The sequence below is a fragment of the Petromyzon marinus genome, chromosome 13 (genome assembly GCF_048934315.1).
Source record: "Petromyzon marinus isolate PM22_M1 ecotype Great Lakes invasive population chromosome 13, UKy_Petmar_22M1.pri1.0, whole genome shotgun sequence".
NCBI lineage: Eukaryota > Metazoa > Chordata > Hyperoartia > Petromyzontiformes > Petromyzontidae > Petromyzon > Petromyzon marinus.
In genome coordinates this window covers 11,791,824-11,807,727 of record NC_133679.1, presented here as the reverse complement: position 1 = coordinate 11,807,727, position 15,904 = coordinate 11,791,824, and the positions used below count along the sequence as shown (strand labels likewise).

Here is a 15,904-nt window from a genome sequence, read left to right as displayed (position 1 = left end):
ATATTAACAAAAACGTAAATATAATAGTTGTGGAGGTTAAGACGTAGTAACCTCTACATAGTTTAGTTGATATTGAACGCCAAATATATTTAATTGGTGACAATCTCCTCTCAGTGACAGTTGGTAGTTATGAATATTAAACATAATATGCAAGGACAGTAAACACGTGACAATGAAGGATGACACTGTCCACACCCACAGAAGGCACAACAGTAAATCATAACTCCATTGTTTTTATTTCTGTACAACCATTTAGCTTAATTTGCACAACATTTGAGTCTATTCCACACTGTGTCATCCCCTAGCCCACGTTTAATGCTTCCAAACACTTCCTCTCATCTCTATTTGCAGTGCTTGAAACAAGGGCAAGTGGGAAGGCAGGGACATCCACAATAACACTTAGACTAAGAAATGTAACACAGAGAAATGTTTGCCAATAAAAATTACTGTGCCTGTCCCACTTGACAATAAATTGCCAAGGATCTTCAAAGCATGTCTCGAGGATAAATGACAATGGTTGGGTCCAGTTCCTTCCGAGGCTGAATTCTGTAGATGTACCCAAGCAGACCTCCATCACGCCAATCCCCTAGCGCATAACGGCCACACCACATTGGTCAGCTTGTTGAGAAGCTCATCAATACCACAGGTATGCATTCGACAAGAGGTTCGTTAACTCTGAACAACGAAGCTACACATGACCTTGGGAGTGAGACTGGGCTATACAAGACTTGAACATCGTAATGAATTAGATTGTTAAAGTGTGTCCATGTCTCAGATCCAGAATTATCCTCGACCTCAGAGGGTTACAGGACAATGAAACTGGGTTGGTCATCCTTATGAAAAGTGCTTTATGCTTTGGAAACTCCTGACATGTTAAGAAATGTAAAGGCTATATACTGGTCTGTTCCAAGAAATGTAAAGGCGACATACTTATGTGTGCCGTGATATATTAGGAGTGTGAGCCGGGAAACTTGTAAAGAGTACAGCAATCCCTAGCCAACTGCGGAAATCATGTACACATGGTTTATTACCTGTATACCCCCATAATCTCATTGTCATAATAATGGACTTCTACCCTCAACATGAAAGTTATGTAAAGTAAATTTAATGTTTATTTATATTTTATTATGTTGATGTGTAATGCACTATTTTATTCATGTTTAGTTAATAAATATTCAAGTTAGTTAAGCTATGACAAGTCTGACCACGGACGTGGTTCCCCTAACCCCCTATTTGCCATAGGCCCTGTATTTTACCAACCGCAGATTTGTCTACCACGGCCTTTTCCAGGAAAACTAACCTCCGCGTTTGGCGAGGGATTGCTGTATGAGCTTCCGATTCTTCCTTAGTAATGTTATCTGGAGCGCATGTACCGATTCCGTTCAAGAGGGCAAGCTTCACCAAATGAATAACGTGGAAGGCTGTCCAAAAACACAGCATCTTCGCGACACAATTACCAGGACGAGTGTGCAAACATCGTAGAATTTAGACAAACGTTAACTCAAATTTGTTTTACCGTTGGCTGAAATGACACACCTTCGAGGTTGAACTCTATCCTACAACAGTAATGTACGTGCTCACTCGGACGCCCGTCATCAACTACGTGACCATCATCTGTGGGGAAGGTGCCGCTGTAGTTGCCCAGGTAGCTCACAGCTTCTCTATGAGCAGGGCCGATGCTCCGCCACCGCCATTGCAGATCGCAGCCATGCCGTACTCCCCTGCCTTCAGAGCATGCACCATGTGGCCAACGATCCGAGCCCCTGACATCCTGCAAGTGTTTAAAAGACATGATGCCGATAACATTATGGGGGTAACGTTGGGGAAAAAAACGGCAAAAAGAGAAACTTGCTTGGCAGTGGCTGGGTGACTTGGATGTCATTGCACTGAACTGACTCCACTGAGATTGTGATTTCGAATCCTGGTTAAAGCCACCTGTGATTGTATTGGGTTGTCAAGTGCAATGAGTTGATGGTTTCAGCTCAGTCACCATGAGCCCCTAAAACTTTCATATATATTAGAGACCCACATGAGATTCTTTAAGTAAGCTTCTTTAAGTACTACACTCAGCATTTTTCATCGTTAAGTTCAGTTTTATAAAAGCAATCCAACCTGCTCTCTCACCTGCCTTATTATTTAATCTACATGCTTATATGGCAGTCCACCGCATCCAAGACACGTGCTATGCAGCGGCTGCCACAGTGGCTTACCCAATGGGGTGGCCCAAAGCGACAGCACCTCCATTGATGTTGACACGCGCTGGGTCAATTTCCAGAATTTTGATGTTTGCCAGGACAACCACACTGAAGGCCTCGTTTATCTCCCACATGGCGATGTTTTCTTTCTTGATACCGCCGTGTTCCAGCGCCTGTGGGAGAGTAAACATCACACGTGAAATGCCAGTGCAGCCCAAACCACACGCTACATACTTCATTTGCATCTGTGACAAAATGATCTGGGATGTGCCTGATTTTGTCACATCTCAGAAGCTAAGCCTGGGTAGTGCTCCCATGAGCAATCCCATGCCTAAGAGGTGATTTAACCTTTGGGGTTATGTATTGGGCAGTAAGACGGCAATGCAGCAAAATCTATCGTTGCATTTCACTTTCATGCTTTCCGCATTCAACAACCCGTGCTGACCGACATGATGAAATATGATCCCCATGGCATGTGATGCACAGTCCATGTTGTACATTGTGGTCGCAGCTATATAACTACCATGGCTTTTGAGTTCTCACCTTGGGCACAGCATAGGCAGGGGCAATCGGAAAGTCAATGGGATCCACCGCAGCATCTCCAAAGCCTAAACAGAATTTACCGGAATTATCTGTGAATGTTTTCAAAAGTTCAAGGAAATACAACATGAAAGAAAACAAATGTCATATTCTTAGCTCTTTCGGTAAAGTCACGTTGAAGGGAAACAATAAAATATATATAAAACATTATTTTTATTGTTTCCCTTCAACGTGACTTTACCGAAAGAGCTAAGAATATGAATTACTGCAGTCACGAAAGCTTTAAATTAAAAAAACAAATGTCCTTTACCACATTCGGTGAGACTACGTCAGGGAGAGTATGGTCAAATAACCTCCACAACCCACATGATTTTGATTTAACGCTTTCGTGACTGCTGGGATTCATATTCTTGGTTCTTTCGGTAAAGTCACATAGAAGGGAAACAATAAAATTATAAAAATATAAAACAATAAAATTCTCACGACGTTTCGACTGCAACACAAGCAATCATCATCAGGTGTGAAAACCACAGCAAGAAAATTAGAAAAAAAGTGGCGGTTTTTAAACTTTTTTTCAAATGTTCTTGCTGTGGTTTTCACACCTGCTGATGATTGCTTGTGTTGCAGTCGAAACGTCGTGAGAATTTCATTGTTTTATATTTTCTATTATTTTATTGTTTCCCTTCTACGTGACTTCACCGAAAGAACCAAGAGAATATGAACCCACATGATGCAAGGACACCACCATCACTTGGCAGCGGACCGCCAAAAGGCCTGTGGGTGTACCGCTTCAAGTAAGGAGCGCGTAAGGGGATGGGATGCAGTGTACACAAGTCGTCGTGCAGTGGGCAGGCGGTACCGGCCACGCGTGCGAGGGGTGTGACGCCCAGCCGTTTTGCCGCCTGTGCCGTCATGAGAACCAGAGCGGCTGCCCCGTCGTTGAGGGTGCTCGCGTTGGCCGCGGTCACTGTGCCTGCAGGGAGCGAAGACCCACGGCGATTCGTCACCCGCGCGAACGCGTGGATGCGCAGGGAATCAATGCCCCAGACGCAAGGGATTTTTTTATGGCAAGCCTGTTGAGGGGGCAAGGTTCTAACAGTTGGGCCTGACGCCCAAGTTTCAGTCCTTGCAGCAACAATCAGGAAGGTCTAGGGAGCGATCTGGAGAGAAAGGACCAGTTGGTCAATCTGGTCATCTTTTGGCCTGGTCTCCTCCTGTTGTCTGGAGCCAATATCTAGATGGTGAATTTCCGAATGAGACTTCTGTTGACTGTTATAAGATCTGCATCCCCACCTTTACGGCCTATACATTTTACAGACTGCTCTCATGGACTTCACGGCTTGATACATAATCCTAATGTCAAGGACTGACAATTTCCTGTCATCCATAGTGTTCAACAACCATGCTGCAGAATGCAATTTTTTTTCCTTCTGTATGCAATATATACGTTGTTTTTTAGACATCTTAGTTCCTTATTTTGAATCCAACCGAGCCATCAGCTGATGCACAGGATAGCATTTCTCATGCATGTTACTGTATTTATAGTCGATGTCAGCACTTCCGCTCTCTACCCAACAGCTGCATTTCAGTTCTGTAGGGTACTACATTGCAATCAATGTGCTCATGTTTAGGGGAACACCACATTTCCCATTACACTGTTACAGCAAATCTTACAAAGAGTCAGGCTTAAAACAATGCGTTTCAATATTTACCATTTTCCTTCTGGAACACAGTCTTCAACTTGGGAACTTTGCTGAAATCCACACGCCGGAACTCTTCATCCTCCGATACCACCACATCCGGTTTGCCTGTGCCAGATAGGTAAACAAAGTTAAACAATTAAAACTTTATATTCTTGGTTCTTTCGGTAAAGTTACGTTGAAAGGAAACAATAAAATAATAAAATATATATTGTTGTCCTTTCAACGTGACTTTACCGAAAGAACCAAGAATATGAATCACTGCAGTCACGAAAGCTTGTGGACTGGGAGTCACTTCAACTGGTCCTCAGAAGAGGTTCTGGAGTTTGTCCTCCAATACAAACAATCCATTCATAACTCTCGCAGAGCAGTGTTCTGTGAGAATTACGAATGGATTGGTTGTCTCGTGACTTAACATTGACAGCACAGTTGGGATAAAATTTGGATAAATAAAACAAACAGATGAAAAATATGCGAAGACCCAGACCTTTCTTGGTGATGGTGACAGGTACCACCTCCTTGAGCAGCTTGCCAGACTCCCAAGCCTTCTGGCTGCGCTGGTACGAGGAGATGGCGTACTGGTCCTGAGCCTCACGTGACAGCCCAAACTTACGTGCGGTGTTCTCCGCACAGTTGCCCTGCAGGTTGAGAGGGTGGTGAACACATGGAGAATGGGCACAGGGACCACAATACACATTTTTTTTTAAACCTGCCACGTGATCCAAGTTGGCCAGTGTCAACCATCAAGATTTATTTATCGCTTTCTCAAAGGACATGTGAGAACCGAGCGCGGTTTTCCAGGTTGGGCTGCGTGTCAAGCATTTGTTCTCTCAAGAGTAGCACGTGGCGAAAGCTTGAAAGCAGAAATGCTCGACATGCAGCCCTTGAATCACATGCGGCTGCGAAAACGTGCACGTGTTAAAAACGGCATGCGAAACTCAGAATCTTGCAACTGTGGAGGCGAGGGGTGGTGGATCACAGGAAATGTTTACTTCACCTGTTCCATCTGTATGCGATAGCGGGTTTCCCCCTCACATGCAACATGTATTCTCCAGGTCCGCCGGTTTCCTCACATTTAAACACTCATTAATTGGCTGATAATAACTTAATATAGAGGACCACCGAGCTTGGGGGGGGGGGGGGGGATTTGGTGCCAGGTCACTGCGTCGCTGCCTTTCCCGCTTGTCTGTGGTTCCTCGCGACCTGAGTCGCTCTCTCTCTTCGAGATCGAGTGAATACCGCGCGCGTTACAAGTTTATATTGTAAGCATTATTCTTGCCAACTCTGGGTGATTTAGTCAGAGGCTGACAAAGCACAATAGTTATTAAGCGAGAAAGTCAAGCTGTGTTTAAGGAATGTGTATGAAAGCCAAGTTGCGAATGCAATTGGTTTAAAAGCTGGTGCCCACCATGTGTATCTTGTTGTAGACGTCCGTTAGTCCATCGTGAACAATTAAATCTTCTAGGGAGACGCGGCCGTACGGCGGATCTTCACGCCGCATGATGAAGGGGACGTTGGACATGCTCTCCATACCGCCCGCAACCATCACATCCTGCAACGCACGCGAACAGACAAAGCTCCCCTCTGTAGCCATATGGACTGTTGGAGGAAGCTCTGTTAGCGATCACCTATTTAGGCTGGAGTGCCGCATAAAGGGGCGATATAGCCAGAAACATGCATGGCCAAATTTGCCACCCAATGTTTACACACTGCACATAGCACTCATTTAAGGCTCAGTCAACATAGGAGAGGTCCAGGACAAGTCCTGATGCCACTTGTCCCCGACGTTGGCTGTGACCAGGAATCAAACTTAGGTGTGCATGTACAAAGACAAAGATCCCACGTATAGCCTTAACAGACTGTTGGGGCAAGTGCGGTTAGCGAGCACCTATGAAGGCCAGCACGGCACATAAGAGGGTGGGTGGGCAACACCACGCCCGGCCGCCTTCGTCTCCCTAGTGACGATGTTTACACACTGCACTAGGTACTCATTTGAGGCTGAGTCGACTTACAGGAGGCCCAGGACCGGTGCAGATAATCATCACTTGTGTTGGCCATGAGCGGGAATTGAACCGAGGTCGCCGGGTTCGTAGCGCAGCGTGCTAGCTGCTACCCTACCGCTCCCCACGTGTGTGCATGTACACAGACCCACGTGCATAATGTGATAAAACAAAGCACACCACAGCGCTTACGCACAACGCACACATTGTGAATACTGAAAACACCATGTAATTCCTCCTCCCTCTGACCTGGTGGCCACACATGAGGCTCTGTGACGCCATCATGATCGCCTTCATGCCTGAAGCGCACACTTTGTTGATGGTTGTTGCAGGAGTTGAGATTGGCAAACCTGAAAATGTGCAAACGGTTTGCATTACTTAATTTATCTTTATAATTCCAGCATAGGCTCATTAAAGCTCACGTGGCTTGTTTACAAGTAGCTCAACAAATTAACATTCTAATCAAACATCACCACTACAAAACTTATTTTAAGAATGTATAAACAATCATTAAGTGGCTGAAAACATCTTAATATATATAGGATTGCAGAACTTGGGCAATTTTTGGCACCAGCTCATCACCTGGCTGCCTTACAACTTGTCTGTGGTTCTTCAGCAACTGTGAGATACAATTGTATAAACTGGTTTAAAAACTATACATTGTCATAATTAAGAAAAGCTACCAGCAGTGGATAACGTTATCAAATTTCTCATTGGCTGACAATTTTTTTTTTATAAAAAAAACAGGTGGCCAGATGACTCAGGATTATGAGCCACTACTGATGAGATGCTGCGTTATAATCCAGGTTTCATTTACCTGCGATTAAATCAGATTCCCAAGTGTAGAGCGAGTTGATGAGCTCAGCCCGGTCATAAATGACAGGGGAAAAAATAATTTAATTTGGTTTTCAATGAATCTATCTGATAGCCAACTTTGCAAATTAAAATTGTTGTTTTTTGCATGTGCAGAACTTTATTTTCACGGCATATGATCTTTGAACGTTAGCTTTGTAGCTACAGTTGAATGTCGCTTGGTCACAGGAAAGTGGGAAGTAGGTGTTGCCACCTTTGAATTTAAGAAAAAATATGGATACTGGTCACGTATGAATAGGTTGTTACTTTACATAGCAACATCGCCCCCTGCTGGAAAACTGATGCTCATTGCAGACTGGTGCTGCACGGGTGCCACCTCGATGTGGTTGCCAGTGGACGTTCACCTTGGATAGACTGCCGTAGCGCAACAAGGCAATTGAGATGAGATGGTGAGGAATTAAAAAGCCCGATAATTGCATATCCTGAAAGTCATATACAGGCAGTCCCCGGGTTACGGAAGGGTTAGGCTCCCAAGAACGATCCGTACCCCAAATTTTCCTTATGTCGGAAACTGAACAATTCTCCCCCAAAATCAAGATAAAACCCCATAGCCGGAAATAGTTGTGCCTCCCCTACCCGATTACTAGGTTCGTTTTCTCTCAGTACCGTGTCGCGCTGTCAACCGTTTTCTATCGCTACCTTTATCGTATTGCTGTACATACGCTCTGCATTTCCTGTGATTCTTTCATTTAATGGAATATCTATCCTAACACTACCCATAATTAAACTAATGGAACATAGACTGTATCCAATTGTTTATGAAGACCACGAAACATTTTATTATGAATTGTGAACAGAAAGCAGTCACTTCCGAATGTTCTTTTACAGTGCATTAAGGCTAGGCCTGGACTTCTCCGATTGCTGTTGGTTGAGACCGTACGCAATCAAAGTGTAATAGTGTTAAATAAAGCACATACAGTAAATAACTCATGAAATAAACCTAAAGTTAAGAAAACTGGGAATAGAAACATGGGAAAAATAGAGTTATAAGCATAGAAAACAATTACGTAACGCTACAAAAAAATTCCATTTACCATATTCCTCGTGAAGCTCGGGCTTGGTGAAGGTGGCGTTTTGGTGGAGCAAGGCGTAAGGTGGGGCTTACGCCTCGCTCCACGGTGTGCATCCGCAACACCACCCCGCTGCACTGTTTGCGCTTACGTAACTAACGCAACAATGTCTGCATATTTAATTTGTTTTAACATGATTTACTGGAGCATTTCCGTAAGGTCGGATTTCCATAAGTTGGGTCTTCCGCAACATGGGGACCTACTACATCCTGACAAATATGTGTTTGGGAGAATACCGAAGCCGCAGCCAAAACTGTGCTGAGGAGACCCATCTGATAAAACGGAGGAGTTGTGGAAGCGTATTATGTGTGGGTGGCAACTCTGCAAGCCTGCGATTGGCTTGCCTGCTGCGATGAGCGCCTGCCTGGCTGGTGCCTGCCCCTCTCCGCCCTGCAGAACGTTCCCCATGTACACCTCCTGCACGTCCTCCGGGCGAATGCCTGCATGCGGGGCGGTCACACAAAGGTAAACGATATTGCATCGGAAGTACTAATTTTTTTTAATCAAATCTATAAACACGTTTATCAACCCTCTCAGCTATGGTTCATCAAAAGACAAAGATCCCCCATATAGCCTTCAACAGACTGTTGGAGCAAGTGCTGCTAGCGAGCTCCTATGAAGGTCGGCATGGTACACAAGGGAGTGAGTGTCCAGCACCACGCCTGACCGCCTTTGTCTCCCCAGTGGCAATGTTTACACATTACACCAGGTACTCATTTAAGGCTGACTCGACCTAGGGTCGCCGGGTTCGTAGCACAGGGCGCTAACCGCCACACCACCGCTCCCCACACACACACACGCACATTGAATCGACCGCCATACTGCAGGATAAAAACATTTGCCTTCATCTCTATGATGTGCTATCGGGTTGTACTGGGTGTTGTTTGGCATGATGTCTGACATCATGATGTGCTGGGAGCTTCTTCAGTTCCTCAATTCTTGAAGAATCTCCCAGCATGTGGAGCGAATCAACACGTTGCATGACCAGAAAATTTCATAAAGCTATGCAGCAGAAGCCACAGTAGTTAACTTTTTTGCCTTTCATCCTTCCTTCCCCACTCTACTATAGTTTGCACCCTGAGCCTGCCTTGCAAAAGAGATTTTTTTTTACATTTCATTTGGCTCTCACTTGATCAGAAACTAAATATAGGAACGAGCAAGGGGTGTTGTAAAATAAACAAATGCATCGCAGCATGGCACAAAATTGTTGCGAGCAACAAAAAACAAATTTAAAGCGAATCAAGGTAAAAAAACTACTTTATTTCACCAGCTGAGTTGCTCATTGAAGATTGTTTAACAATAAACACCCTTGTGTTTACAAACATATATTTTGGTGGAAAAAGTATATATTTTTTGTAATTTAACCAAGGAAAATTATTACATATCGAAGGAACTTGGGATTGACAACCAAAATAAGGCTCTTACAGCATCTCTAACAGCTGCTCGATGAAGACTTTGTAAAAGCTTGTGAATATGGAACCTTATAAGTATCTTTGCATTTATGTAGGTTGTTTTTGCTAGATTTCACGTAAATGTTTTTTCTATAGTTTATCTGCTCAATTAAAGATGTCATTCATTACACGTTCACCAGTCTGTTATCAGTGAGCAGATCTGCACATGTATATTATCAAAATGAATCGCCCTCTAAGCACATTTTATACTTTGACTCCTGTTTAGTCTGGTTTTTGTTTTTGCAGTACAAAAGGGAAATAAACGCACCTAAAATAACATGCTGACATGATACTTTACTTTCTCACACCCACCACAAAGACAAAGATCCCCCGTATAGCTTTAACAGACTGTTGGGGCAAGTGCTGTTCCCGATCAACACCTATGAAGGCTGGCACGGCACACGAGGGGGTGGCTGGTCAGCACCACGCCTGGCCGTCTTTGTCTCCTCAGTGGCAATATTTTTGCGCACCACAGGTACTCATTTGAGACTAAGTCGACCTAGTGGAGGCCCAGGACCGGTTCAGATAATCGTCACTGATGTTGACCGTGAGCAGGAATCAAACTCATATCAGCAGGTTTGTAGCGTAGCGCGCTAAGCAGTACACTTACCGCTCCCCATCACACACACAACCCACACAGCCACCAGTCCCCCATAATCATAATGTTCCTGGAACACTATCGGCCACCAGCCAAAGACTACCCTGCACACACCTCCCAGCCACAGAGCTTCACACACACAAACACAAAACGTACCAGATTTCTGCACGGCAGCTTGGATCGCGATGGAACCCAGTTTGGGGGCAGTGATCGAGGACAGGGAACTCCGGAATGAGCCCACCGGTGTACGTACGGCACTGACAATGACCACCTCCTGCGCAAATATAAAATATGGATATACTGTATATACACATGCACGCCAGTTACTGGGCAGCCACTCAATATCCCTAGAGTTTCGATTTAAAGCTTTCGTGACTGCAATGATTCATCTTCTTTGGTTCTTTCGGTAAAGTCACGTAGAATGAGAACAAAATAATAAATTGATAAAATAAAATAACACAATAATATTCTCACGACGTTTCGGCCACAACACAAGCGGCCTTCATCAGGTGAAGGGAGCGAGACTGTCTGGTAGGACAGACAGTCTGGTAGGACAGACAGTCTCGCTCCCTTCACCTGATGAAGGCCGCTTGTGTTGTGGCCGAAACGTCGTGAGAATATTATTGTGTTATTTTATTTTATCAATTTATTATTTTGTTCTCATTCTACGTGACTTTACCGAAAGAACCAAAGAAGATCCCTAGAGTTGCTGGAACTCACAACATTGGGGGCACCAAACTCAACTAAAAAAATAAACAAGTACGTACTTGGAATTAGATCATGTATGCACGATAAATGACGACAGTAGTCTCAAGGCCTCCCCATACCACACTGGTTATGGGGGTCGTTTGACCATGCTGGTCAGTGTTTGGTGTGTAAAAAGTGGAGTGCCCAACGCAAAGTCCTCAGATACCACTCGACATTGATGCTAGCCGTGCTCGGGAATTGAACTCAGTCCGCGAGGGTTCGCAGCGCAGCGTGCCAATCGCTATGCAAGAACTTCACTCCGAATACGTGTGTGGTGGCTGGAAACGTTAATGTTCATGACAATGAGTTGGGGTGCAAGAGCCTCATATTTTGCAGGTGAAATGTCTCGACAGCCTTACAGCAAGGTATCACAAGTATGAAATTCCCCACCGTTGTGTGTACGTATTGCCCCTGTTTCTAACCCGGAGGAAATGGCCACTCACGTTCAGCGCAGGCCCCGACGTGTAGCTTCTTTGCAGCCATTGATTCTGCGCCAAAAAATATCCAGAACATTTGTTTATGGCACATTTATATATTCACACACTGCAGGATGGGGAGTTTAACATCACGTCACAACACCACTACGAGATCTCCCCTCCCCCTGGTTTGCCTGTTGGAAAGAAACTGTTCCCCAGTGAAGGTGCCTTTGAACAGCATTGAGAGATTTCCTTGTCACGCACTGTTGTGTTTACCCACCAACGGAATTAAACGGTGATTGCGTTAACGCTAAACATTCGTACAGAGCGTGTATTTTAGGTGACATTTTTTGTCCTCTAGCCTACAGTTTTTGGGGGGAAATTTGGTTGCATAAAGCAATGAAAAATGGGCACGGTATTCTTAACGAGTTCATAAAGCAGTATTCATGTTTATTGTTCATCAAACATTAATACCAAATACAGTATACAATATAATGCAAGTCAAAAACTTCACATTAAAAGGTAAATAATCTAGAGAAGCTCCTCGAGAGGGTTCTTGGCCTACTCTTCCACGCTGCCAGTGTGTATTGAAAGAGGCGGGAGTATATCCACACTTTAACCCACCACTCACGACCTTTCGATCAACTAAGGTGGATGCACATTTAGGTAATTTTCAAACAATTCATACGAGTTCAATTGTGATTCATGAACATACTACTGTATGGTTATATGGTCGGTGTTACTAAACCTAGTTAATATTCTCGCAAAAAAGCAGTGTGAGGTGGCTTTACAACATGCATATTCATGAGTTTAGCGGTCATCTTCCAGCCATAAGTGACACGACACTTCTCACGTACAGGGATAGGCGTGGGACTGTCTGACACTCCAGCCATCTCACTCGACCACAGCACTGGCCAATACTCCGACCTCAAATGCCCCTGTATTTCCATTACCCTGCAAGGAAGCACGCCTGGCACTTCATACACTCAACGTGACAGCTCTGCATTGGGAATCATAGGGACAAAATGTAGAGGGTGATCCACTTTTAGATTCTCTACTGATTTCTAATCGCCCTCTTAACAGTCTTCTCAACGGGCGATTGCCTATTGTGTAATTGATGGCTCCGTATCTTACAGAGGAGAAAATGAAAATATTGAATGTGTTGTGATTGGATGACAGACTTGTAGAGGCTTTGAAATACAATGTTTCTCTATAATGTCTCCATATTCTTTAAGTGGGGTATCTATAAATAGTTCACCATTGTAGTTTGTAGTATACACATTGTGATGAAAACTTTAAGCACACTGATCTTGATGTTGGGCCCCTGAAAATTATGGCTTGAAGGTTGAAAGGTTTCACTTACAGTGCAGGGGACAGCCTAAAATTCTAAAGGGCTTCACACTCAAGTCTTGTGCAAAACACTTGGCAACATATGATCCCTCTCATCAGTGAACCAAGTAATTTACCTCCCAAGGAGTGTGCTGTCGGCTAAGCCTGATATAATGTTTGCTGGTAATACACATGATAATGAAATTGTCACAATTTACAAAGTCCCGCAGCTCTCTATCAGTTCTATCGCTAAATGTGCAGTTCCCGTGAAAGTACCAACATACAATTAAAGCAAACACGTCTTGATTTTCCTATATTAATACAGCGTGTTTATGATATCCAGTAGCGACCCCAGGGTTCCAATGACCTGCTTTTAAGTGCACAAAGTGTGCTGTGAAGGTCACTGGGCTGTTAAGACCGGCGCTGGTATCTCGAGTGTGCAACAGCTGTACAAAGTGCACAACGAATAATAAAGAATACGTTGGTCTACGGTCACGATCATCAGCCATGATCAATCCACTGCTTGATGAAGGCCTCCTCAAGCTGTGACCGATCTCTCATGGTCGAGCGATGCATCTACAACTCCATCTAGTTTTTGAACGTGAGCCGATCTCATAGCTCATCTCAGCAGTGGACGCGTCCCCTAAGACGCGTTTCCTCCTTTGGCTGCCATTCCTTCCTTCGTTTCCACTCCCGGTCACGATTTCTCCTCGCAACGTGTCCTGTCCAAACCCACTTAAATTTTGTAACAGTTCCATTCAAATAATTCATAAATAAAAAATGTGATGTAAGATGCCAAAGCAGTTAATTGCCATTAAAATGCAAACACCGTTACCATTATACCAATTAATTGGTGATGCTGCATTAGTAGTGGGGGACAAGCACAATTATAAGATTGTGATATCTATGAATTTGTATTTGTTCCCTGAACCATGCGTTTCTCTTTCTGTCTGCGTTATTCAAAGTCGACGAAACCGCGATTTCCCAGCCGGCTACAGCCATACTGACAGCACAGGACGATGTTCAAACAAGCATTGGGTGAGATTCAATTATCGGGGGGGGGGTGGGGGTTTGTTCATAAACTAGTGGTGAACATTCCACGTTCTTATTATATAGCAGGGACCGGTTGAGTGAAACCTGCAGCCCACCGAGGTGACTCTCATTTCACCGACCTGTGAAGACGATGCCGACGGTGACGTGGGTGTCTGTTTGGGGACGACTCAAGACTTTTATTCGGATGTTAAATCCCACAAATTGCAGGTGTCCATGCTCAAATCAGCCACAGTGCACACAGAACGCCCCTCCTCCTCCTCCCCCAGCAGTGAGTGGATGCCGCACGATTAACCCCGTCAGCTCGGCAGACACGGGGCGCGTCCAAGGCTTGTTGGCTGAACTCGTGCTCACCCCAGGGCACAACGTAATCACTTGCAAACCAACGGGGGGACCCCGACCCACTCGCCCGCAGCCAAAGCCGCACGATTCATCAGCTCCCGTGCACGGAGGATAACCACGGCACTCGTAATTCGTTTACAACAAATGGCAACAGGATCCGCCCGTATATAAAAAAAGAGCCTCGACAGACGTTTCGTAGCGAGTGCTGCTAGCGAGCCACCTATTAAGGCCATGCATGGCACACAAGGTGGGGGAGGGGGGGTGCGATGAGCAGTAACCACTCCCGGCCGCCTTCGTCTCCCCAGTGGCGACGTTCAACAAAGACAGACAAAGACACGCGCAGCAACATTAATTATGAAAGCAAGGACACTACTGTGTGTTAGTGAAGCAGGCAGTGATGAAGGAAGCAGTGATGAAGCAGCCTGGAATGGAGCAGGCAGCAAAAACGCAGCTATTGTAAGCACGGGAACAGAGAGCGGTGAAGCGGGCAGTGTGAATGAAGCGGGCAGTGTGGATGAAGCGGGCAGTGTGGGTGAAGCGGGCAGTGTGGATGAAGCGGGCAGTGTGGGTGAAGCGGGCAGTGTGGGTGAAGCGGGCACTGTGGGTGAAGCGGGCAGTGTGGGTGAAGCGGGCAGTGTGAATGAAGCGGGCAGTGTGGATGAAGCGGGCAGTGTGGGTGAAGCGGGCAGTGTGGGTGAAGCGGGCAGTGTGGATGAAGCGGGCAGTGTGGATGAAGCGGGCAGTGTGGGTGAAGCGGGCAGTGTGGATGAAGCGGGCAGTGTGGGTGAAGCGGGCAGTGTGGATGAAGCGGGCAGTGGGGATGAAGCGGGCAGTGTGGATGAAGCGGCGTGCAAAGCGTTAAGGAAGCTGGCAGCAATATTCGAATGGGCCACCAAGCAACGGAATCCCCACCAAGTCAACCACACTGGTGTCAGGCATTGAGAAGTAGGGAGGGCCACTCCGTGTATCCTTAACAGACTGTAGGATGCAAGTGCTGTTAGCGAGCACCTACGAAGGCCGGCACGGCACACGAGTGGGTGGGTGGCCAGCGCCACCAACACACAGCGCAGGCATACGGGGGGGGAGGGAGTGGGGGGGTGTGTGCATGGTAATTCTTTGTTTCTCACCACCAGCAAGGCGGCCCGGGGCGCCCTGAGGGCTGGAGAGGCGGCGCGGCGCAGCATGGCTCGTTCTCGCGGTCACCTCCTCGCTCGGTGGCTTGCCCGCGTCTGGCTTGACAGCTGATGAGTCAGCTGAAGCCGAAGCAGGCGGGTGGTGATGGTGCTGGTGGGTGTGTCGGTGACGTCACGCCGAGGCGGCCAATAGTAATAGGTGGCGACCACGCCCCCCCCACCCTCACCCTTGTCGTTCGAGGGCGTGACATCATGGGGCCGTTATTGGCCAATAGGATGAAGCGGAGACCGCGGCCCCCCTAACGCCATCGTCGTCCTTTGTATTCGTTGTGTGGGGAGTGACGTCACGGGCGTGTTAACCGGTGGCTGTCGCCGTGCGGGGGAGACGGTCATTGATGTTTGTTGCGATGACATCACTCAACTGTCCCACATTGAGCGAGGCGTTGTGACGTCATTAGTT

General features: G+C 46.0%; 1 protein-coding gene across 1 annotated transcript; it reads right to left on the bottom strand.

Moving 5' to 3' along the window:
- Nucleotides 1-217: 217 nt before the first annotated feature.
- ACAT1 (acetyl-CoA acetyltransferase 1) lies at nt 218-15,617 on the bottom strand. The gene is made up of 12 exons (XM_032953540.2): nt 15,439-15,617; nt 11,618-11,662; nt 10,584-10,701; nt 8,723-8,818; nt 6,685-6,785; nt 5,844-5,987; nt 4,923-5,073; nt 4,448-4,543; nt 3,595-3,708; nt 2,739-2,803; nt 2,211-2,368; nt 218-1,771 (listed from the first exon to the last, which is right to left on the bottom strand). The coding sequence occupies exons 1-12, from the start codon at nt 15,493-15,495 to the stop codon at nt 1,651-1,653; spliced, it is 1,266 nt and encodes a 421-aa protein (XP_032809431.1). The 5' UTR covers nt 15,496-15,617; the 3' UTR covers nt 218-1,650.
- Between the last annotated feature and the right edge of the window lie 287 nt (nt 15,618-15,904).

Excerpts from the sequence above, each read along its gene's own strand:
- ACAT1 (XM_032953540.2), bottom strand. The coding sequence starts at position 15,495 with ATGCTGCGCCGCGCCGCCTCTCCAGCCCTCAGGGCGCCCCGGGCCGCC. Across the intron at positions 11,663-15,438 it reads CCCGGGCCGCCTTGCTGGTG|AATCAATGGCTGCAAAGAAG; the intron begins GTGAGAAACAAA and ends TTTTTGGCGCAG. Across the intron at positions 5,074-5,843 it reads TCTACAACAAGATACACATG|GGCAACTGTGCGGAGAACAC; the intron begins GTGGGCACCAGC and ends CTCAACCTGCAG.